Source organism: Crotalus tigris, unplaced genomic scaffold (genome assembly GCF_016545835.1).
Source record: "Crotalus tigris isolate CLP2741 ecotype Arizona unplaced genomic scaffold, ASM1654583v1 scf7180000019120.420415, whole genome shotgun sequence".
NCBI lineage: Eukaryota > Metazoa > Chordata > Lepidosauria > Squamata > Viperidae > Crotalus > Crotalus tigris.
The window spans coordinates 150,617-177,123 of record NW_024097386.1 but is presented as its reverse complement, the minus strand read 5'-3'; the positions used below and the strand labels follow the sequence as shown (position 1 = coordinate 177,123).

General features: G+C 34.8%; 1 protein-coding gene across 3 annotated transcripts in view; it reads right to left on the bottom strand.

Annotated features, from left to right (window-relative positions):
• CD2 (CD2 molecule) overlaps nt 1–26,507 on the bottom strand; it is a 43,668-nt gene that overhangs the window by 5,560 nt on the left and 11,601 nt on the right. For 2 of the 3 annotated variants that reach the window (XM_039359762.1, XM_039359764.1), the window contains exons 4-6: nt 25,676–25,933; nt 25,072–25,200; nt 20,969–22,985 (exon numbers count right to left, since the gene is read on the bottom strand). In XM_039359762.1, the coding sequence (XP_039215696.1) occupies nt 22,783–22,985; nt 25,072–25,200; nt 25,676–25,933 (590 nt within the window). In that variant the 3' untranslated portion in view covers nt 20,969–22,782. Of the gene's footprint in view, nt 1–20,968; nt 22,986–25,071; nt 25,201–25,675; nt 25,934–26,507 lie in introns of those variants that run through there. The other variant, XM_039359763.1, reaches the window with a different exon arrangement.

Here is a 26,507-nt window from a genome sequence, read left to right as displayed (position 1 = left end):
CAGAGTGGTATTTAACAGTGTTTAACTACAAGATAATTGGTTTTTGAGTAAACAGAGAAAGTTGAAGCCTCTCCAAAGCCTTGGAATCACTTCAGATTCATGACTTAATGACTTTGCACCTGAGCTAGGGACAGACTTAGGGATTCCTGGCACTGTAGTCCAAGTCATCTGGTAGCACTAGGTTGGCAAGCTCAAATACATGAATTGGAATTCAACATTCAACCTTGCCAAAATAGGAAAACCTCAACAGATGGTATTACCTTGGCTGATTCTCAGAAGCTAAGCAGACTTGGTCCTGGGTAGTACCTAGATGGAGAACTGCATGGGAATTTCAGGATAATGATGAGAACTTTAAAAAAGAAACATAATTCAAACTAAAACAAATCCTTCTTGTAATGTTGCCCTAAAAACACATGAATGTAATCACCAAAATTTGATGTCTTTACTCATGTTGAGTAAAACATTCCCCAGTTTAATGGAAGTCTGCCAACAGAGGCACCTGCAGAATCTGATAGTTTTGTCAAAATGACAATCCAAGCTTGTGATGATCTTTGTCCCCCAATATGTAGCTTAAACAAGAGACATCATGATATTAAAGTGTTTATTTCATCATTTGTTCCCACATGTAGCCTAGAGATACCCTGCTCTCAACCTCAGTAGGAAGGCAAATCTGTGACTCTGATGACATAAGAGAAATGGAAAGAGCAATCATCTTCTAGAAATATTTTGGGTAGAAATTCAGCAAGGCATAGATCTGTGTAAGCTTCTCTAAAGTGTCTTGCTGAAAAAAATATTGTAGGCCACACCACAGGAAAGATTAATAATTTCTGTAAAATTATTTGGCAGAACCCCTGGATTAGACCATGTAACTATAGTCCGATTTTGAATTATTAGTTAACAAAATCCTGGATTTACTGTATTAACACTGGATTCACACAACTTGGTACACTATAAACTATCAGTTGAGCCATATTATATCAATATGAGAACATTTATATATGAAAAATGAAAATATATACATCATTTATATCATCCCGCCTTTTTATAATTTTGAACTGTCAGAGGCAGAATATTCACTTGATCCCGTACCCCTGCTGTTTCCTCATTGATCTTTATGCTATTCCAAAATACTTTTCCAATAGTCAATGAATCCAATGGTTTTCAGTTTCTTTCTAAGTATATTTTAAGGTTTAGATGCAGGTCTTTAAAACGTGATCAATTGGCCACTTTCCATCCACTGTCCCTGAAGTAAATGGATTGCACATAAAAATATGTAATTACTGCTATATTTTTATTTGCTTAGTATTTGCTTCCAGTGGTTTTATTATTTCTGTTTTTTGAGTATATTTCTTCTACTTGGTATTATTAATCTTGCACAGATCAAATACCTAACAATAACAGAATATTCCAAGTCAATCCTTTGCAATTTAGCTTGCAGTAAAGAAACACGGTGTCTTCCATATGTGTTGGGACTACCAGAATTCCCAGGCACAACAGAGGGATACCAAGATGCTGTAAATGTTTTAAGATGAGCAAGAGCTATGAATTCAGCTCATCTGTGGCCAATTTTTGCAGGGCTTCAAAATATGGTAAGCTCAGAATGAAATCTGTCGGTGGGAAATTATAATGTATTTAAGATTATGCATTTCGTATAACCTAGAAGCAGCTGACTCGGGGAAAAAAAAGCTCTATCTCATGATGCCAGTGGATGCTAATCCCAAACCTAGTTCTGAAAATACAGCAAAAGTGAAAGAATAATATTAGCATTTAACTGTCATATTATCAAGAATGCACTCTGCTACTGCAAAAAAAAAAAAAAAAAACCATCCTCTGCTTTATTTTAACAGGAATAAACCCTGCCTCAGGACAGAATTGCAAGACTTCTCTCTTTACTACCAAAAATGTCCTTGGGCAAAATCAACATAGTTCCCTATCTGTAAATGTGTGTGTATATGCATACTGCCATTTTCTTAAGTGAAAGCAGACTTAATGGATGTCGTTTACTGAATTTGCAAAAAACAAGAATAAAAGATACACAAACAAGCAAAAAAAATTGGAAAAAGAGAAAATCAAGACGAAAACAAAATAAAAGTGCAAAAAGATAAAAGAAACAAAGTAAAGAAAATAGAAAAAGAACCACTTCCAACTTTTTTTAGTACAGATATAAATAAAAAAATAAATCAGATTCTTACTCTGAAATTAAATAGTCTACATTGTTTCTATAATAGCATATAATTCTAATCATAAATTTCCAAAATAAAAACTTTATTTCTTTCTGTCACAAAAAATCTAAATCTGGTTTCCAAAGTCAAATTGGTCAAAGTCTTTTCTTTAATCAAAGTTGTCAATTTTACCTTCTCCGTCAACTGCATCAGCTTCATCATCCATTCATCCATATTTAAAAACAAAGTTCCATAAGATCTTTCAATCTGTCCAAAATTAAAAATATGTAGTGCATTCACTTTTAAAATTTATGTATCAAAAATACTTTATCCCAATATCTACTAGTTTATTTACATGTTCACTAAAGATAAAAGACTCTACCCTCAGTTCAACAAACATTTGTAATTCTATTTTATGTTTTTACAATTTATGAGATGTCAAAACCATCAATAGATCATTTTAAAGAAGTTCTCCTTAAAATTATAATTATTATAATTATAAATTATAATAAAATAGTTTAAATTTCAGCCTTTTCTTCCATATTGACCCAGCTGTATATTATATTTTGTCTATTTTAGCATGGTCTTTAACTTGTTCATCCTCTGTTTCCATTTTTGGTAGAAGTTTGTATTTCTTAGCAATTATATGGTTATTATTAGTGTATATGTCCATATAAACTTCAGTCTTATCATTTTCAAACTCGAAATTCCTTTTATCATATTTAAATTTTTCCATTAGCTGTGCATACAAGATTCAATGACATATATAACTTTCCAATTCCAGGTCTTCTCTTGTTTTTGATTCAAGTTTGACTTTATTGACTACATGGAAATAATCCCCAAGTTTTCCTTGAAATAATAATAAAGTGATTTACCATTGTCTTCTATGGTTTTCAAACCAAAGTCCTCCTACTTTCTCAGATGCTTTTTAAGTCATCACTACCTCTCACTGCAACCTTTGTTACAAAGCTATTGTGAGGATAATAGAAGAATGTTGCATGAAAAGTGGGATATAAATAAATGTTGGTAGTCAGTGAGAGAGTTATGCTTCATCCAAATCAACCTGTGAGATAATAAATTCCCAGATTAAGTACATACTATGTAAAGAAGTATTTCATGTTGTCAATGCTAACTCTTCCACCTGTCACTTTCATGGATATTAATAATTCTTAGTATTTTCAGTGGTGGGGAGTGGTGTAAGAACCATCTCACACAACTGTCAGTCATGCATAATTTATTCACTTCAAGTATGTCACCTCTTAATTTGATTTTTTTAAGATAAGAAGATATTTTTAAGAGAAAAGTTTGTGTGTGTATGTGTGTGTATAGTAGTAGTAATAGTAGTAGTAGTAGGTATTGTTGATATTATGCTAGTAACTAGAAGACTGTAAATTCTAGTTTTGCTTTAGATGCAAAGCCATTTGGGTGATGTTTAGTCAGTTACTTTCTCTCAACCCTAGAAATAAAGTAATGGAAAACTGCTTTGAAAAAAAATGACAAGAGACTTGTCCTGGCAATCAAAACTAAATTGAAGAGATGTACACTCGCATGCATGCCCTTCTTAAATAGTGCTTTGCTTTTGAAGTGATGCCACAGATTGTATTAAAGTACATATAAAGAGCTCCATAGTTTTATTTTCAGTTCTCTTCCTACTTTTCTCTCATATTGTTGTATACCATCTATCATCATTCCATGAGTAATGTGAGCAAGAGCACATTTACCATAAGGAAGTCTTGCTCTACCATACCTTGTTTCCCTCTGTCCAACCCTATCATTGTAAGACAATCTTTCTAATCCCGTTAGGGTTATCAGTCACCATAAAACAGCTTTGGTATGTATTGTAATTAGTTCCAGGAAACTGAGATTACATCATGTTTAATCCTATAGGCTGCATGGATCAAAATAGAAATTGGTACTGTGTCATTTAATCAGATCCAGCATAATTCTGAAAGCTTCAGCAAGCCTGCTGACATATAATGTACATCATTACCAATGATGATAATTTATGCCACCTTCAAAGAAAAACAAAATAAAAACATCCTAGAAAAAGCCTGGTTGAGAAAGTTAATAAGAACAAAGAATCAAAATCCTGAGAATGGATTTTCATATTAATCTCCCAACTAATAATTACATCCACCAGTGAATAGATGCACGTATTTGGGGAAGGGAAGTCATTCCATTTTAATAATATAATAAAGATTGTTTATGTATGTATATATTTATTTTATTAAGTGCTGTTCACTGCCTAGAGTCACTTCTTGTGAAATGGGTGGCTATACAAATAAATAAATAAATAAAATCTAGCAATCTTGTTTTCTATCAGCATTTCTATCTATTACTTTGCTTTTTTTTCCCAAGGGTCAGAGTTTCTCCAGTGACACTTGCCTTTGCTTTATCTACCCCACATTTTTATTGAGATTTATTATAGCATAAAATAAAATGAAAGTAAAGATTAATAAAAAAGAAGTGCAGGATAAGAAAGAAAGAAAGAAAGAAAGAAAGAAAGAAAGAAAGAAAGAAAGAAAGAAAGAAAGAAAGAATGTATTGTCTTTCTCTTTGCAATGTAGTACAATCCTAATACAGCTACTATGACCGCAGCTTTTTACATTGGCTATAATTATTACAAATTTAATTATTTAATTACTTAATTATTAAATATTCAATCTAAATTCTGAATTTCAATTTTTCTATCTCAAATACAAAAATCAGAAGTAATATCCCAATAGAAACAAGACCAAATAAAATCTCTGTATTTGAAACAATTTACATCATCATCTTAACCAAATCCACTTTTTTCCTTTCTTCCCTGTTGTTACACTTATTAATCTTTCTAAACAATCATCATTTATATTAAATAAAATCACTATACTGCTTCAAATTTTTGAATCTTAAAGGGGAAACTCTTTTATATTCATTTTAAAACTCTAAATATTTCTTTTTAAAAAATTATCTTTGTAACCAAAATAATTAATTCAAATTAATTTTAAACTCCCTTTTAAGAACAATGGGCACTATCTAACAAAATGAAATTGAATGGTGAAAAAAGTAAGGTTCTATATTTAGGCAAGAAAAACCAAATGCATAGGTATAGTATAGGTCAGGGGTCAGCAACCTTAAACACTCAAAGAGCCACTTGGACTTGTTTCTCACAGAAAAGAAAACATTGGGAGCCACAAAACCCTTTTGACATCTAAAATGAAGATAACACTGCATATACCCAGTACAGAGAAGAGCAACAAAGATGATTAGGGAACTGGAGGCTGAAATATATGAGGAATGGTTGCTGGAATTGGGTATGTTTAATCTAATGAAGAGAAGAGAAGAGAAGAGAAGAGAAGAGAAGAGAAGAGAAGAGAAGAGAAGAGAAGAGAAGAGAAGAGAAGAGAAGAGAAGAGAAGAGAAGAGAAGAGAAGACCAGGGGGTGACATGATAGCAGTTCTCCAATATCTCAGGGATTGCCACAAAGAAGAGGGAGTCAAGCTATTCTCTAAAGCATCTGAGGGCAGGACAAGAAGCAACAGATGGAAACTAACCAAAGAGAGAAGCAGCCTAGAACTAAGGAGAAACTTCCTGACAGTTAGAACAATTAATCAATGGAACAACCTGCCTCCAGAAGCTGTGAATGCTCCAGCACTGGAAGTTTTTAAGAAGAAATTGGACATCCATTTGTCTAAAATGGTATAGGGCAGGGGGATCAAACTGCCGGCCCACGGGCTGGGTGCATCATAGCGAAACCATGCCCATCCCATTGCCATGACATTATGGGTTTTGACACCCCTGGTATAGGATTTCCTTCCTGAGTAGGGGTTGGACTAGATGACCTCCAAGGTCCCTTCCAACTTTTTATTTTTATTATTACTACTACTACTACTATTACTATTATTGTTGTTGTTTCAAATTCACTTTTAATAATATTTTGCAAACTTTAAGAATTACTCAATATGAAAAAGAAAAAAAACTATCTGAAAACTCTATATAAAAAGAAAAGAAAAAAGAAAAGAAGCAGCCCATTTTCAAATTCACTTTATAAGCACAAAACAGTGGAACTTTCTTTCAATTACATATGTCAAACCAATAGAAAAGCTATTCTAACTTTATTTAACTTATTAAATTTAAGTCACTCCTTCCAGTTTGTAGTCATAAAACAAAATGCTTTTCTTCTTTGGAATGCCTATTAAATGAATATAAACCTCTCTTTTTCTCTAAGGGTTCTCCAATATGATTTTTAAGCAAATATGTCAACATTATCAATTTCCATTTTGATTTTAAAGTTGAAATCCCAAACTTGTTCTCTTGAGGATTATTTATTTACTTGCAACTCTCCTTTCAATTACACTCTGGAATGTGTAATTAAACATCTTCATAATAGGCATAGTTGGTGTCAGGTTTATATCCAAAATTGGAGTTAAATCTTTTGCATTGTCAAATACTGATGGTTTGATAACTTTCTGCACTTGGTTGCACCTCTGGATTATTCTTCTTTCTTCCAATTACTAAAGTGATTTGTTCCTCTTGTTCCTCTTTCACAATATCTTTGGAACATAGTTGATTTACAAAATGAATTGTTTTGTTTAAATAATATTGGAAATTTCTGTTCTGGATTAAAACCTTCTGTATTGTTTCTGTTCTTTAGCTCCCTCTTGTGGTCAACGAAATATCTTTTTGTTAAAAAAATAGATCATCTGGTATCTTGTCAATCCATTAAAGTCAGAAGATTTAGCTTCCCACATCAAACAATACAAAAATGAAAATTACAACTCCCAACATCAAATAAAGACGGCAAATTCATGAAAATGAGGAAATAAAATCACAATTTTAAAATCATATATTTATGTTTCCTCACCTCCAACAACCCTCTTCTTCATTTTTCAACAAGAGCAATGTCCTAAAATGGCATAGATTAGGGTCTTCAAACTTGGCCCTTTTATGACTTGTGGACTTCAACACCCAGAATTCCTCAGCCTGGCTGAGGAATTCTGGGAGTTGAAGTCCACAAATCATAAAAGGGCCAAGTTTGAAGACCCCTGCCATAGATCTTCATAAAGAAGTCATAGGCTATGACTGAAGAGAGACTGTTTTAACTTATTAAAGATAAAAATCAAAGAAAGTGCTTAAGAAGTAAAAGGCATGAATTATTGTCCATTTCAAAAGTAGATTCCAAATTGGCTGCTTTTTCAACAATGAAGTGATTGTAGCCTGATTGTCAGCTAATGGATGACTCACCTGGCTACTTTGGAGTGCTGCTTCAGAATCTCCTTGCAAACCACTGCAGTACGGAGCTTTTGTGGGATGATTCTGGAACTCTCACTAACCCAGCAGAGTCATTAAAGTAAAGAATTCAGTTCCCAAAGTTTGTAAATTAAAAAAGCCTCAACCTAGAAAGAACTTTCTGGACTGGTCAATCGTCTGTCTTCACTAAAAGTCCCACCCCACATTTTAAAGATTTAGTTTCTGTAATGAATGTAAAATAGTTTAGAGCAGATGTGGGCATTTTACAGCCCGTGGACCCATCCAGTCCACGAGTTCTCCCAGCCCAGCCTGCAAGACCAGGTGATGGCAACTGGGGATGGAATGTCATTGGTGGCAGGGAACTGGGCATAATCATCAAAGTGTGGGACATCAGTCACAAGGAATGGGTGTCAGCAGGGCATTAGCAGCATCAGTCCTCTGCAACAGTCCCAGTTTCTCATGTGGCCCCTTGAGAAAATGTATTGCCCAGTCTGATTTAGAGAAAGAAGAAAGCATCAGAGGCAGAGACTATGACAATGTTTTTCAATACCTAAAGAGATGTCATATAAAAGATCAATACCTGTTTCCAATTTATCCAAGACCATAGGACATGGACTTAACTTACAAGAAGGAATATACTTCTTGAATACTAGAAAAAAATTAGTAACTGCAAGAGAAGTGTTGATCTCCTTTTCAGGGAATATTCATGCAGAAGCTAGACAGTCATTTTACAAGGAGGCTTATTTTGGATTCTGTTACTTAGCAAGGGAATTAGACTTTATGGTTTTAATGAATCTTTCCAAATCTGTGATCTGATTATTCCAAGCTATTAGCTCATACCTATTTGAACAACTATCCAAGAAACTGATGTGGGAAGGGATCATTCAGAATACTTCCAGCTTACTTACTTTAACAGAAACTGCCATAAGCTGAAGCTTAAAACCTTTGAGCTACAAAAGAGGCGCCCTGTTGTGGATTTGGATTTTCTTTTAAAAATCAGTAGCAGAATTCATGTTTCTTATTATCTAAGGAATAGAAAGAATTTTAGAAATGTTACAGCTCAATAGTCTTTTAATGTCTATGTGTCATAACTAAGTTATCTTCGATTATTGAATGCTCTTTTGCTAGATACATGGATGGATACATGACCTAGAACAGAGTGAACTACAACTAACACATCCTTCATCATGTTAGCTCTGCTTTCTGGATTGCAGTTTAGTAGTATTTCAAGTTAATTGTCAACATAATGGCTCCTGAAAGAGATGACAGTGCTATCTTTTCACTGACCTTTAGCAGCAAAAATGTGATTGAGGTCAATGGAATTTAAAAAGTCCAGTGATAATCTTTTACATTGGCCCAACACTATCTGCATCTATAAAGGATATTCATCACCCCTTCCACCCCAATATTACCGGGTTTTCTTTCAAATTTGAATGACAGGGCAGGGAGGGGCAAAAATTGGATGAAATGGAAAAATCAGATTAATGATATGTAGTATCAAGGTAATATTCTTTTTGAACTCTTGTGAAGTGTCATAATGGAAATAATTTACTGGATAGATTATAGATCAATGATAATGCACCTGTTCTTTTAAAACTGGTAATAAATATAACAAGGAGCTGAAAGTTGATGATGGGCCAGGAAAATTAGCTGAGATAAGATTCTAGCAGCTGACCAATAGTTACTTCTAAGAAATGTTGTTCTCCGAATTAATATAAACTGCTGAAGATTTTTTGCTGCTTCAAGTAGCATTCCTTTTCAATCTGTCATGAAGGTCAATAAGAAAATATAAATAACTTATGATTTGCTATAATGTGACACCCCAAATATTTTATCTGGCCATTTCACTATGCCTACTGCTAGGAATGAGCCTACAAATAGATTGCATATTAACTTAAACATATTCTAGAAAATGACCTATCAGATATTTGTCTGACTCAAATTAAAATTAATAAATGAACAAATAATTGCCTAATCCATTTTGTGTTTATTTTCTCTACGTTCAGGATTCACGCATTCTCTTCAACCATACATGCATCACAGATGAAAACAGTTCTGTATATTTTTATGTTATGTATGTTGGGACAGATAAGTACAGGGATGTATGCATGAAAAGAAGAATGTGTTTGCTGTTAATTGCCCTGCAAAGACAACACTAATTGTATAAACAAAGCATTCAAATAAAATTGCCAGTGATCATGCATCATATGAAAATCATATGGAGGCCTGGGGAAAGAACCTATTAATGAAAAAACAGATTTCTAATATTCTATAATCCAGTTGTTTTAATATCTAGAAATAAAAAATCTCTTCAAAAATTTGCAACAGAAAGCAGTTGCCTTATTCTTGTGCCCCCTCTAGTGTTCACTTCTAGATATTTTTTATCTAATTATCTTGATATTTAGGACATCATATCACGAACTAAGGAAAATAGAAATGGCCTTTCCATTTAATCATTTTCAAGGGAAGATATACTCATTTGTATTTAGTGCTTAGATAGTGCATACTGTATATTTCCAAGTCAGCATAGCCTTGTAATGAAAAAGTGGGGCTTTTTTCTAACAGCTGAAAATAAAACAGAAGGAAAGTGTAACCTGATTCCAATGATATTTTTTTTTCACTTAAATACAGGTGGTCCTCGCTTAATGATCAATTGTTCAGCAACCATCTGAAGTTGCAACAGTGCTGAATACATGAGTGATACTTATGACCAATACTTGGAGTTCCAGCCACTGCAGCATCATTGAAGTCATGTGATCATAATCAGAGCCCCTGGCTCCCAGGTTGCAGTCATGACATTGCAGGGTCCCATGGTCACATGGTTGCCATATATAACCTCCTTTGCCAGCTTCTGAAAAGCAAAATCAGTGGGGAAGCTGGCAGGAGACTGCAAATGGCAATTATATGATGTCGTCGCTTAACAACCCACAGTAATTTGGTTAATAACAGCAACCAGGAAGGCCAGAATTGCTGTTGCTAAAATAAGGTGACCAACCGTCCTCCTTTAGGGAGGACACTCCTCCTTTTTTAAGTTCTCCTCCCTTGAAAAGTGTCCTCCTACATGTCCTCCTTTTTGATATTTGAAGACTAACCTGCACAGCTTTTTTTTTCTCATACAACGCTCAGAACGGCATTCCGGCACCTTTTTTTGATGGTTTTTTTTTTCAACTTTTGCATGAGCTGTGCTACTCCCCCTATTGGCTTTTGAAAGCCAATAGGAATTGCTGCTGAGCGCGCCAAAACACCCGGCCAGCAAACTTTGCACATGTAAGTTGTCTGCAGCAAAGGCAAATTGGCAGGAACTTGCACCCCTCCCTGCTTTCCAACTACACCATCTCCTAGTTAGTCCCAAAGATACCTGGAGGAGACTGGAGCGGTGACGCCACAGTAACTTTCTCTTGATCTTTGGCCCTGCTAGGGCAATAATGACTGTGGGCGCAAGAGGCAGAGGCAGTGGGGCTGCTGCGGATGGGGGTATGAGGAGCAGCGGTGGCAGGCTGCCACCCGTGCTGTGGGAGCCGTGTGGCCTGTTCTACTGTGGGAGCTGTGGGGCCTGCTCTACACAGGGCTGTGCAGGGTGGGCGGGGTGACTGCAGGTGGGGTGTGTTGACAGCGGGTGCCCCCCGGGACCAGAGCCGGCACAGCTGGTGCTCTGGGAGCCACAGGGCCTGCTCTACATGGCAGGGCCACAGTGCTGGTGGGGCGGCTGTGGGCGGGGGCACGGCATGTAAGCATAATTAAAATATAAAATGTTATTGTTACAAATGGTTTTTATTATGCATTTATCATATTATTGTGTATTCTGTATTATTGTTGCAATGAATAAAATGTTTCTTTTATTTACGATATTTTTTTCTTCAATTTATTTGTGTCCTCCTTTTCATTGTAAAAAAATTGGTCACCTTAGCTAAAAGGGACAGTTACATGATGCCATGCTTTATGACTTTGTCAATTAACAACAGCAATTCTATATCCCAAATGTTGTCATTAACCAAGGACTACCTGTAAATAAAACAACAAACATCAAAGTATCACAATAAGATAACAATGAGCATTATTTGCAACCCTTCATCACTCCTTGATTGTGCTACTGAATTTTGATGGCACAATTTTGCCTTTGTGAAAAAATTGGGTTTTTTTAAGAAGGTAGATAATGGGAATGGTTTGCATTTACAGCCTTCATATTATAAATACATCCAAAAGAACAGGTGCAATGAGATAGTGTCTTGTTTCTTAGAGAACATTGTACTATATAACAATCACACCAGTTGGTTTTATGCAGCATGTTAAATCACAAAGTTGCCAGCCACATTTTAATTCAAAAAATTTATTTTAAATGTTATATACTCTTTTAATATTATAGTTTTTAATGGTTTGATTTCAGAGCCTATTAGGGTTTCATAGAATATAAATGCCAAAGATTCCAACCCATACTGACCATGCATTACTTCCAGCAGACAGGTAGTTCTCACTGATCAATGGTAATTGAGACCAGAATGTCTGTCACTAAGCGACATGGCTGAAAAGTGCAACATCACATGACTTTCTTGCTTCAGGTTTCAATTACATTTGCAATTACAAATACAGTTGCTATGGGGATTAGCAATTTATGCAAGATTAGGCGGTAACAGCAGACAAGGAATGTAAACCAAACAATTCTCTCTGAGGAAGAAAAATTCCCTGGGTAGATTTATTTTTAGTAGGAATACACAGAACAGAGGACAAATCCAGTGAGAAAGTCAGATAGGCAAGTCAGTTGGTCAATCAGTCTATGGCCTGATGATCAAAATTCATAGGAATGAGATACCAGAGCAGGAATTCAAATGGTTGTTTCCAGTAAAGGAACATGGGTCAAAGCAGCCTCTTAAATCATGCTGTATTTAATCAAGAGATTTAGTCTCTTGCTTGACAAAGACCTCATAGAATATCTTTGCTTTGTGTCTCTTGAAGCTGACATTCCACAGATTCAGAGTCTGAGGGTTAGGGTTAGGATTAGGGTTAAGGTTAGGGGAGAAAGAAGCATTCAGATTTCCAATATATTCTGTTACTATAGCTATTCTAATAAAAGTAGCTTTAGATCTATACAGTGGCTTTTTTCTTAGTCTGATCTACTAAATATGGCTGATAGGGCGTAAATATTTGGCATCTGTTTTTCCATATAGGGTTCTAATCTCTGTTGAATGATCATAATCATTGTTTTGCTAGCATGTGGAAATTAAGGTTATTGTATAATAGTTTGATAATAACTAAATTAAGAGCGTTGCCTAATAGTTTGGTAATAATTAGAATGCTGATTTAACTTTATCTTCTAGTTTTAGAGGTTTTTGTATCTTCTAATGTATCTTGGATAGTGGCATCTCTATTGTACTAATATTTCAGCATATTCCTACCATCTTCGTTTCATCTTCTTAAAATTATTTTTAAAATGTCTAAGAAACCATTAAACTGCTGAATCTTGTCCTGATTGGTTTGTTCTCCTGTGTTGTGCCATACATTTATGAGGTTGTTGTTTTGTTTCCCCAATGTACAGATCTGCATTGGAGAAACAAAACAACAACTTCATAAACATATGGCACAACATAGGAGAACAAACCCATCAGGACACGATTCAACAATCTATCTGCATTTCAAAGACAAAGGTCACTCTTTCAAAAACAGCAAAGTCCACATTTTGGACAGAGAGGGCACTGATTTGAAACAGGAGTCATAGAGGCCAACTAAGTCAAAATTGAACAGTCCTCTCTCAACGGGGGGGGGGAATACAACAACATATATCTCCAGTCTACAACACAGTCCTTTCAACAGTTCCAAGAAGGCACCAAACACATTTGCACAACTCAGGTTACCCTGAAGACACAGATAAGCCTCCAGATAGCACTAACAACTTGCTAAAAGAATGCAAATGACCTGCAAGGAGTATAAATCTTTCCATTCCCCACCATCCAGTCAGAGCTGAAGAAGCTTCTTGGATGAGAAGCGAAACGTCTTCAAAGAAAAACAAGAAAGTCTAGTTGCCTGGTGAAAGAGCATCTTTGGGATAACTATGACCTAGATCAGACATGTCAAACTTGCGATGTCACAAGAAGTCGCGCAACGTATCAGGACAGTTTTGCCATTGCCGGCAATGGAGTGGGCGCGGCTTCCATGTGACGCATCTGGCCCATGGGCCGGCAGTTTGACACCCCTAACTTAGATGACTGAGAATTTCTGTAGGCAGAGGGAATCTTGCAAACAGAGACATTCTCTCAAGTTTCCAGTATCTACGGTAAGATATTCATATAGGTTTTTATATATTTCTTTTGCTGGTTTTTTTATTTTTTTAAATCTCCTTGTAGGGAATGTTCAGAAAGAAAATTAAAAGATATAGGTTTCCTAATTCTTTGATAGATATGCTCCTGATGAAATTATGCCTAATGCATCAATTATAAGGCATAATACTTCCACAACCACTGTTTATACAATCACTAGATTATGTATTTTACTCAAAAGTGTTTAGAAAGGAATACATTTCTATACATGATTAGTAACTGCTTGATATATGTATAGGAAAAATGTAGATCACATATCTAAAAATGTGAAGAAACATTTTCCACTAGATGGCAATATTAATATTTTTTTGATTTTTAAAATTATCATTAACGTCAGAACTGGATTTAGGTATGATGAAGCCTTAAACTATGGGAAACATAGAGGCCCTGTTGGGCAAGTGCTAACAGTGAATAAAGCTGTGTCACAAGTGAACTTGGAAAGCATGCTGCTAATATGCATAATGAACTCCTGGGCACAGTGGGGGAAGGGTCTTCTTTGAACAGATGTTATGAATACATATGGAAACAAAACATATCTTAACTAATGAAGGTTACATAACCCTTACAGGAAATTTTAATTTACTTTCATATATGAAATTATAGTAAAACTGTAATAAATGAAGCAAAATCTGAAATTTTGACATACTTCTTTTGATGTGCGGTTCTCAACCACAGTTTGTTTAACTTATGCTCAAATCCACTTTTGATTAGCATTAAATTGACCTGTTTAAATACCAGTACTTTGCATTTGCAAAATTGCATTGAACTAAGAACCTCATGTCAAGTTAATTAATAAGATTATGTCAGGAATGACAGCATTCAAAACAAAGACATATTTTACTATCATAATCATAATTTTCATTAAGCTGGGAAAAAGAATTCTCCTATTTTATTGAAAATAAGAAAACTTTCTGACTTCTAGTTTATAAGACGCAGTTTATTCCCAAAGAGAACAGCAACAAGAAAAAGAAGTTACCAAATTCAAAGCAAAATAAGAGATGCCTAATTCCACTGTGTTGGCACAATGGCTTCCTGGTTATGATGAGCACAAGTATTCATAAGATAAAGTTTATCTTGTTCTGGTTCCAGATTGCGGCGTTTGCAGCCATGGAAAGAGACTGCTCTCTTCGCCGGCTGCTTTCCCTCTGTCAGTAGACCCTTAATTGGGTCAAAAAGTCACCCTGGGGGGCGACTACCATTGAGCAGGCCCTCGTCGACTGTGGAAGGGTAGCAGCTCCTTCCATGGTCTGAGATTGCTCCTTAGGGCTGACAGAGAAAAGATCAGCCAGTAAAATGGCCGATTACTTTGCTGCTGTAATCAGAAGTCAGAAGAACATCTAAGCATATAGAACCACCGTGGTTGATCCGGGTGAGATGTTTCTTTTTCTTTACTACTCTCTTAGTTCTTTTTTTTTCTTTTTTGTTTCCTGTAAAAAGCACCATTGGAATTACCTCCCTGCTTTAAGAGAGCGGCGTTTGTGAGTGTGGGATCAGAAGCTTTGAAAATGGAATGAAAATTAACTTTAATTGACTATTTTTCATTTTCATCTACTTTGGGGGTCTTGAAAAAACTCTTATTATTGAATTTTATTACTGGATTTAGTATATATGTGAAGAATATTATTTTTTTCTTTTTTTTCTTTTGTCACTTTATTTTTGATGTCCGGGAAGAGATTTTACAGTTTACTGGGGACACCCTGTGGAGTAATTAAAATTGCAACTGTCTTTTTTCTCTCTGATTGGTTTTGACTTTCAGATCATGATAAAAGGGAAAAGATGAAGAAGTTTAACAGCTGTTAAATTTGTGGGGGTGGACACTGGCTAAATGTTTTTGAATATAGCCTCCACTAAAAGATAACAGGACTGTTTCTAGTCACTATTGAAATGGAGAAGCCCTATTTACAACTCAACTATAAACTTATATTGGAAAAAAACTATGAAGCCACTGAGCAAATATGTCTGCAAATAAAAGAGAGTACTACAGAAATAAAAAACAGAAATTCTTCTTTGAACCTACAAATGGACCTTCAGATTCTACTGACTATTCTACAGACCAAAAAACAACAGAAGAGGAATTAATCAACATTAAAGAAGATTCTATTTCATCTTATATACAACCTACTGAGATTCCTGATTAACAAAAAATGATTGTAAATAAACCACCCACAATCTTAAAACTAACAGAAATGGATGTGCAAATACAACTAATTGAGAACCATGGTAACTTTGATAATCAACTACTAACTACAAAATTGGACATAATTGAGTGTCTTACTCAGCAGATCCAAATGTTGAGACTTGAATTTTTAAAACAACAAGAGACTATCTATAAAGGAGTCAGGTCTCTAAAACAGAGGAGGGGATGCTGTTCTTTAACTCAAATTATACTACAAGGAACAGAGAGATTTATTTGTTGATATAGAGCAGTGGTTCTCAGCCTGTGGGTCGGGACCCCATTTGGGGTTGAATGACCATTTCACGGGGGTCGCCAAACAACGCAGTCTGCCATTTTTTCCCCTTTTCCTTAGTTGTGCTTCTCCCTTTTATTCTACTGGCTTTTGAAAGCCAATAGAATAGACTCTCTTGAATAGAGTCTAATTCTATTGGCTTTCAAAAGCCAATAGGAATTGTCCAGGCTGTCTCTGCCCTACTGAGTCCCATTCTGCAAACGGTGCTGCACCAGTTGAGTAGTCCTTGACTTACAACTGGTTGAATAGTCCTCGACTTACGACCGGTTGGGGGTCGTGGCATTAAAAAGGTTGAGAACCACTGATATAGAGGCTTTGTTATGGAAACCTACTTGGCACAAAAAGAAAGCTAGAATAAGATTTAAGAGTGCGTTCTAAAACTGTACACAATGGGTTTAAAAGGCTTTTTAGACGTGGATTGACTCAAGGTTTAAGATTGGTGAATAAGACGTTAGATTGAATAAAGATTAATTAAATATGTGAACTTAGTATGAAGATGTTTGTTTTTGTATTAATATCTTTGTTGTGGATATAATAATTATTTGGACTGGATTTAAATTTTTACTGAGTGGGTTAAAGGAGTTTTATATAGATATTGATTGATAGATCATAGATTTAAAATAAAGTAGAAATACATTTTTTGGCATAATATTCTTGTCTTTTAGAAAGGATAGTTAATTTGTAATGGAAGGAAAATAAGAGGGATTTTTGATAAAAGAAGAAATGGTATTAATAAATGAGTCATATGTATAATTTTGTTCTTGGATAATTGACTACCCTGTCACCACGTTGTTTCTCAAGCACCTGTTTGTAAAAAGAAAAAAACAATAAAATTTGTCTTTAAAAAATAAATAAATAAATAAAGTTAATCTTTACATGATGCTGGAATATTAAAAAAAAGTAGTACATCCTAGATAAGATGATAGTAGATGTCATCCTAGCTAATAAAACAACTGAAAGATCTCAATGCTGGTGTAGTTGGTGTGGAAACTGAAAAACAATTTTCTCTTGTTTTTGTTATTATGATATTAAATGATATCTCAGTTTATTTCCTTCACATTGAATGAAAAAACTCTGCTAATGGATGTTATCACTTGACCATCAAATAGAATCCCAAGTACAGTGACACGCAGCAAGAATAAAAAGGGAAACGTGAGGTGTCTTGGCTACTAAGAACCTTTATAGCTGTCTTGTGGTCTGATGGTTTGATCTCTCTGAAAAATATGAGAAGCATGACATCTGGAAGAGTTATGGGGAACCTAAAATGACTCGGCAAAAATGAAGTTGATGACCACAGCAAAGATCAAGAAACCAGTGAGTAGCTGGTTCCATGGAAATTCTCTGGATAAGGAAAGGACTGCTCTATTTCCTCCAGATGGCTGCTTCTTCCAAGGAGACTGCATGAGAGTGGTTTTCTGTGGCTTTGAGCGCTGTGAGACCAAGGGATGAGTCATCTTGCTCGCAACTACAGTGGAACCTTTTTAAAGAAGCTAACTTTCTAATAACTTTTGCAAATTGCCTATTAGCCATTTTAAAGCTATTAGAGACCTTTGGAACAATAAGTTTGAAAATCTTCATCAGGTGAATTAAACTTCAACTCTGAGAAGGAGAAAAAAAATTATAAGCTTAAGAACTTAAAGAATCTGAAATAACCAACATAAAGCTAAATAAGATTTTGATCTTAGAAAGTTATAAATGAATTAAGGGTCCAGATAAATTTGGAATATCAAAACTGTTAGAATAAGATTTGGAATTACTTACAAAGAACATGTAGTTTCTCATAAGAAATAGACCTGTTCTGGTGTCTCAGAGATATTACAAAGATAAGCAATTTCATAATTTAAAAATTGACACTAGAGAGAACTAAATATTTTATGAAGAGAAAAATATACAAGCCCATGATCTGAACAATATTTTCCTGATGTACAAAATAAGCTTGTTAAAGTTTGAAGAACTCTGTGGGACAAAGAAGAAATGAAGAGAAATCAAATCCTATGACAATATTTGAATGAACTAAATATTAAGATTGTTAAAAGCAAAAGGAAGAAATACAGAATTGATTTATTTGATCAAGTTTAATGCAAGCTACTTCCAGCAATCCTTTATGGACTTTCTGCTAATACCAGGTGTAAGAAGATTATGTTTTATGAACATATCCATAGATAAGGGATGGGATAAGGCAGTTATAAATCATCACAATAAAGTCTAAATATGTTTATACTTGTTGCAATGAAAGCGGGAGATCACTTTTTTATATATTTCCAAATCAATAAATCCATATCCACACTGAGCAAGTCATTCAAGTGCTCTGCATGCTTTTACAGCACATCCTTATGAAGAAGGGAGCATGTGATGGGGGTGAGGACAAGCATATGCCCCCAATATAAGTTAGGAGATAATGGTAAATTACATCTTCCAGCATCTCCCCTCCACATTGGTTATGCTGGGACATGCACTTCAACAATAGCTGTAAACTTTTATTTTCTCACAGCCTAATTTAGTTGGTTAAGATTTTGCAATGGTTGTTGTTGAGCTTGTAATTCAATTCCAGTTAATTAATTTTGACCTCTTCATCTGGATAGAAAGTTCGTCATTGCCAGAAACACCACTTGCATTGCTAATAGTGCAACTAGTCTTTTGAAGACATCTCAAAAACATCACTTGAAGAAGGCTGATTATACTGTAAGCTGACCATCTGTGTAGTGATTTTGAACTTTAAAAACTTTAACTTTAAAAGAAAATGCTGGGATATTGGTATATCAGTATTATGTATCTGAATGATATGACTGCTTGAAAAGTGTTCTGTACAAATGTTAGCTATTTATAAATGGACTAGAAAACCAGTCATCTGAATTGCCTAGGCTTCTTGATCCCCAACATTTTTATTAGTTTAATCATTGTTTCTTTTCCTTGAGAACACTTACATATTGGGACCATCTGCCCTTCTGAATCTTTCAAAGCATATTAAAGCCAAATTCTAATCACTTTCACATCTGCTAGCTTGTTGAAATTAGGCAAAGGACACCATGAACAAATTAGTGCTCCATACAGTATAAAGTCTGGCATTCAATCACTGTCCTATTCTCTGAACTGCTTCACTCAAAATAGATTTTTTTAAAATGTTACCATTCTCCATTGTATGCTTTTGTCTTACTATTTGCCTGAAATGCTGAGAAATTGATATAAGGGGAATATGTTTCTATTTTATTCTACTTCTATATAGAACCATGAAGACTAGTGAAGCCACTGAAATGTATGTTAGCCTGTAGCAACCAGCCACTTCTAACAATTGCCCAAACTATAGTACTTTGTTACTATGGTAGCAGTAGTGGGAGAATGTGACTGAGACTGATCTGGGCTGTTTTTGTTTTTATTTAGAAACGTGAAACTTTTCCCACAGTAAAAAGTAGCTCAGAAAAAACAAGCAGGGGGTCAAATTGGAGTTCTGCTTTCCTTTTCTATTTGGCAGGCAACCAGAAACTGCTGCTTAGGTCTAAACTAAATTTTGGGGGTGGGGGGAGGCTTTAATCAATGGATTAAATTTAGGAGTTAGACAATGGGATGAAGTGAGAGTTTCTACTAATGTGAAAAATGGACTGCTGGGAGCAAAATGCTGCAGGATACCGTAAATGCTAATTTTGTTATTGCTTCAAATGTAATCCAGAAAGTCAAAAATAGATCCAGTTCTCAAACTATAACTCTTGGGAAATTATAGATGTTTGAAGCACATTTTAAACTAATGCAGAATCTTTATGTGGGAGTACAATAGATCCAAGCTGGGAATTTTTTGATTTACAAGATGGCCACTGAAAATTAGAATATTTGAGTTAGATTTTTTTTTTCTTAATAAAGCTAATGTCAGATCATGAATATATGACACCACATAAATTGATAGTGTCACCTCCTGCTGAAGTGATTTGCATTTTAGAATGATTTGGAATAAGAGGCAACACAGACACGTTCTGGCACCCTAAGCTAGTACATTTGCATCTCATTATCCATATAATTTCAATATGTATATGTTTATTTTTCCACTGAAAGATGACTAAACATATTCGCAGGCAAACACATACATCAAAAAGGACCAAGTGAGACTATTCTTAGTAAGCAAAGATTGGAAGCAGAATCTATGAAGCAGAGTAGGCAAGGGATGGGATTTTCTGAGATTTCCAAAGACTTTTGGAAATAGGTTTGCCATTATTTTGAGTGTAGTATGTTTATTTTATGTACTTTTTCCTCAAAATGTTTGGAAATTGCACCATTATTTTGGTTTGCATTGGGCTCTGGGAGCCGCACAGGAAAACCTGGAGGGCTGCTTTTGATTCTGGAGTTGTTGTTGCCTATCTTTGTCCTATATTAAGTCTTTAATCCCATGAATAATGACTAGGGCAATGTTTCTCAACTGCAGCAGTTTTTAAGATGTCTGGGCCTTTTGAGAACTGAAGTAAACTCATCTTAAAATTGCTGAGGTTGAGAAATATTAGACTATGCTGGATTTCTGAATAAAGATGCACAGGATTGAATTAACTATCATTTCCCTTCTCTCTTTCCATTCCCTCTTTGCCCCCCCCCCCAAATCTTTGATATTACCATTTTAAGGCTTGCTGGTAATTGGACAGATGTTGGACAATAACTTCATTTCATTACTGACATACTTTACATTCCAACATTCCATGTATGTGATGGCAGTAGAACAGAGACCCCTGGATTTTAAAATGCTGAGTGCACATTTTTTTCCTTCTGTCTCTTGGTAAAGCTTTTCAAATACTGAAGCATCTCAATTATGTCACATGTGGAAGAAACACTGAACCACAGGCTGAAAGGAAGTTCAATAGTTTCCTGTGAAAAATGTTGCTGAACATTTATAGCAAAGCTTTTGTTCTTGTGACTAAGAAGCTCAGAGACTTTGTGAAAATGCTTCCTTTATCACCTTTATGATAAACTGGTATTTTTTGTTTAATATTAGCTGCATGTTTAATTCTCTTTCAAATTATCAGCCTACTCCAAATGCTTTTTAAGTTGAAAAACAGGAAATGAATGTTTGAAATAAATATATTTTACAATTGTCTTTTGTTCATACTCTTCTTATTATTGTTTATTTTATTTTTCAGATTCTAACTGAAGATGCTTTTGATTAAGTGTCTCTAGAAGACGAACTATGAATACAAAAGTGAAATATATAAATTGAGCAAAACTCACAATAAGAGCAAAGAATAGAGCAAGAGCGTCCATTCCCACCATTAATTTCATGTACAGTGACATTTGCACAAGTGGCTTGTCTCCTGTACTCCATTCATCATGCTTCAGATCACAAGGTTCCCATGGCCGAACATGGGATTCCCAAGGATTTTTTGATAAAGGGCTTGGTGATACTGCCCAAGTTGATCAATAAACTCTTGGGAAAGGCAAAGATGGGGAGCACCCCTGCTGACTCTGTGCTAAGCTATAGTTTAATGTACAAAGAGTAAGACTAACAATGTATTTTGCACTTGTTTCTCTCCCTCTCCTACTGTGCAGCTGCAAAGTGGCTTGAAGTCTGAACTTCTATATTTCATTGACTACAGTTTCATATAAAATATAAAACACAAATTGTGGATCTTATTTATTTTATTAAAAACAAGCCATCTTTTTCTCTGCAGTTTGAATCTGGCTTGTTTGGTAATTATAATTGATATTAAGCATTTTTTTAATGTTTAGATATAACTCTGATCTGCAGGTGAACTTTCAAATTTCTCTGTGTGACCACCTTGGAAATGGGAAAATCATTTTATTTTTGTAATGAAAAAGTAGATAATTCTTTTTTTTAAAAAAATATCCACATTCCTAAACAATGTTCCTCAACACAGGTACAAAAAAAAAATTGGAAGTCATTTTTCAGTATTTTTTCCACTTGTCACTTTCTAATTTTTCTAGGGTTTTTTTTTTTGATCCCTTACTGCTTCTTTTAATCTTCTTTCTTTTTGTTAATTTATATTTTATCTTTTTTTGAAACTTAATGTTTGTTTTTTTAAAAAAGCATCAATATTCCTACCTCATCCCGAGAAAAAAATTTTACGTCCATTTCTTCAAAACAGCACATATCAATAGTCATAAACTTTTCATTTGGCAGGGACTGTATCAGTAATGTCCTCAATTTTCTAGTAGACTTTTCTCATTGAAAAACATATCCATTTTCATAAGTGCATATTCTGGTCTTATTTCTATTCAAATTTCTTCTTTTTATTGCTTTAAATTCTTACAAAAATATATTGCAAAGCTACAAAGATATAGTAAAAACATTAATATATACATATATAATGATTAGGAACAAAATACAAAACAATAAGCCATACAGAAAAATATTTAAATTGTTTGAAAACAACAGCAGTCATACAATCATTAAACTAGGTCAAATCTATTCTATCAGTAGTCATGAAGACCTATATAGCTTTTTGTGCGGGAATAATAAGTTACTCTGAATCTTCTGATTTCCTGGTTTTGGTTCTTAACTAATCTAACAGCCACACTTTAAGCCTACTCAGAGTCGGCTGGCTAATCATGAGTTCACAGAAATCGCAATGGTAATATGGAAAGCAAAAGTACTTCCTCAGAGGTAAGTATGCAACACAAAAATACCTAAGGTCTTTCTTTTACCCGCCGGGGTGGTTTCGGATGAGGGCATGATTTGGAAGAACCAGTCTGTTGTTTCAATTCAGAAGGGGGTGGGGGAGACATGCTTTTTTGAGGTGGTGGATTAGAGCCAGAAGAAACAGGAATCTCAGGAAGTTTCCTTTGTTTCATATGATTTTTAATCTGGAGTTGCAGGGCGTACTCCTCAGCTGCAATAAGGACAAACAACAAAAACTCTGAGTAATACTGATTGACCTAACTGAAGAACAGCAGTACAAAATCAGTTCTGGATAGCATGAATTTTATGCAGAATATCACAAGGGTGAAGTAACATAGGATTATTGTCAAGTACTCAATTTCTAATACCAATTCAAATTTGGACTAAGATAGACAGTCTCTGAAATGAAGATTGCCATGTCAAAGTTTCCAATCCAGCACCAAGATTTAAATCATCCTTTCCCAACCTGATAATATTACATGTGCTTACTGTAGCCAGCATCAAAATGAAGAATTGTAATCCAATATATTTGGAGGCTACTGGTTGGGGGAAATTTGCATAATAATAGTAATAATAATGATGATGATGATGATGATGAAGAAGATGATGTCAGAAGGGACCTTGGAGGTCATCGAATCCAACCCCCTGCTCAGGCAGGAACCCTACACCATTTGAGACAAATGGCTGTCCAGTCTCTTTTTAAAAACTTCCAGTGTTGGAGCATTCACCACTTCTGGAGGCAGCTTGTTCCATTGGTTAATTGTTCTAACTGTCAGGAAATTAGTTCTAAGTTACTTCTCTCCCTGATCAGTTTCCATCCATTGCTTCTCGTCCTGCCTTCAGATGCCTTGGAGAATAGCTTGACACCCTCTTCTTTGTGGCAGCCCCTGAGATATTGGAACACTGCTATCATGCCCCCCCCCCTCGTCCTTCTCTTCGTTAAACTAGACATACCCAATTCCAGCAACCGTTCCTTATATGTTTTAGCCTCCAGACCTCTAATCATCTTTGTTGCTCTTTTCACTAGGCTGCCTTTTTTCTCTTATCATCTCCAGTCATATGTACTTGATATCACTTTAAAAAAAAAAATTTCAGGACACATGGAGTCTCCAAAAGCCCTGGGTAAATCATTATCATCATCATCCACTTTAAAAAGTAAACATGGGTCAGAAATAAAGAATATCAATTAATTAAAATATACAAAAGTACAAAATAGATTACTGTACAAAAATACACAAATACAAAATAGGTCTTTATCATAAAAAACATTAAAAAGCTAGATCAAAGACCTATTAACAAAATATATGTAAATAAATCAGATAAAATTAAACAATATAATATAAAAGGCAGGGAAGTCTACTACCAAGGCTAGTCAGAAGCCATAGAGACCAATCAGAGGATTACTCCTATTCCATAAAATCAAACTAAAGAAATTGATAAACAAGAAAGTCATCAGTCATCCAAAGATAAAAAGTCAATTCCAAACTAATGGGACTAATTCTGAAAGACTCTCAGCCTTGACTTTCCTGTTGGAGTAGTGGGGATTGCCAAAAGAGCCCAAAGAAGTTGACTGAGTAGATTTTGTTGGGTTGTACCTGCTCAACATTGAAGATAGGGAGAGGTACCATACTGTATTACCCCAGAGACTGAAAGAGATTTTCTAGTGGTATCTATACCTAATTAGAAGCCAGGACAGGATTGTGAAGTTTATGAGAAAAAAAATGGCAATATTAAATTTTATTGTGTAACTTGACAGGAGAAATTTATGAAATACATGACTTAAGCATAATCATGCTAACCCAAGTTTAATACTATTTAAAGGTTAATTTAACAAGATCAAATCTAGTTTTTGTCACTCTGTGCTAATCTTTGGAATATGTCCCATGGCAGACCATTTAAGACTCAGTGGGGTTTTCTAAAAATTTGTGCTTGGTCAGGGAAAAGAAAAAAAACATGCATCCTCAGCACATTTTAATGATTTTCATCTTTGAGGAACTAATACAATTTTCAATCACAGATCACATATTTTATTTTTTAATGTAGAAACCAGGCTAAAAAAAATCAAAAGAAAATCACAGGCTTTTATAAAAATCAGGCTTTTTTGGACACATTAAGTAAAATGCTGTATTTTCTGTGTTCCCTTTGTCCCCTTCCTTCATGGGCTAGGCCTGAACATTAATTTTCATTAAAATATATCTAAAATATATATAATTTCAAAATGACTAATACATTTAGCCTGATTTCTTGTTAGAAAGAGAGAATCTTGTTCAATTTTAAATGGAAGGAATGCCACTTACCTTCCCTTTCATATCTTTTTGCTTTCTTCCTTCTGATGCAGTAAATAACCAGAGCCAAAAAGATGATCATTATGACTACACTTCCCATGATGATCAGGATGAAGAAAATAAGTCCCAAATTAAGGGAATCTAAAACACAGAAAAACTCATAAGAAAATATTGTATGTGGATACTTATACATTCATGCACATAGAGAAGGGGAAGGAAGCATATACAAAGGAGACAAAAACAGTCTATTATTTTTTCTGCCCTCCTAACATGATAAAAATAAGGGAAAAAACACAAAGCTTTTATTCACGGCTTCCTTAAAAATGGTTTCTTGAATATATCACAGTAAGCATAAACAATCAAATCACAATTTCATTTAGCATTTATTCATGTAACTGATTGGCTCTGTCACAATTACAGGTACTGTATATATTTAGATATATGGAATATCTCACAATTGATTTGATTCATGTTAAAAATTACAAATTACAAACCACTCAGTCTGAATTTACACATTAAGCCAGAAACTAAACAAACTATATTATGGTTTATGCATGTAATATTCCAGCCTATACAGTCTAACATTCAGAAGTGTGTTATGAAACTAAGTTAATACCTCCTGCCGGACATGTTATTTGTTTCTCAGTATGATTCTTCTCAGAATTAATATCAATCTCACATCTGAATTTTCCAGAAAGGACTTTTAATTGCAATGTCAGCTTCCATGTCACATTTTCATATATTGGCTGTTCAAAGATTTTAATTTCTTTAGTATCTTGAAACAATTTAAATCTGGGTTTTGGTTCTTCAGAAGCTTGCACCTCACATGCCAATGTTCTTTGGGAACAAAGCTCAGTAAGTTTTGGTTGAAGATCTGAAAGAAAAGAAATAGGCTCTGATCAATATAATTCTGGTTTAAATACACTATTATTTTAAAAAATCCAAGAATTTCAAAAGTTTAAAGTTGCTAAGTTTGTAGACCCCTGAGCTAGCTGGGCGACCCTACTTCCTCTCTCCCTTCTGAGCTCTTTCTACAGTGTAATAAGAATGCACACACACCCCAATCCCTTCACTGTACCCTTAAAGACACAGGAATAAGTGCAAAGCAAGAAAGGCTCACAAACTAAAGAAACACATAACATCCAGATTTTTTTTCCCTTTAAGCTGCCTCAAGCGTGTCACGTGTCACAACGTTGCAACCCGAGACTGAAAGGGTCCGGCAATTGTGAAAAGCTTTAGCTTTAAATTAAGCCTGTTTACCTTCAAAGAAAACTTTCTAAAAGCCATAGACAGATTCAATTAAAGGGGGTAAAACTACCATATTTTTCCATGTATAAAACACTAGTTTTTCCTGCAAACACCCTGTTCAAAAATTAGGTGCGTTTTATACAAATGCAGCCTCTTATATACCGAAAAATAATGGTAACCTCCACAGCCCAGATCATGCC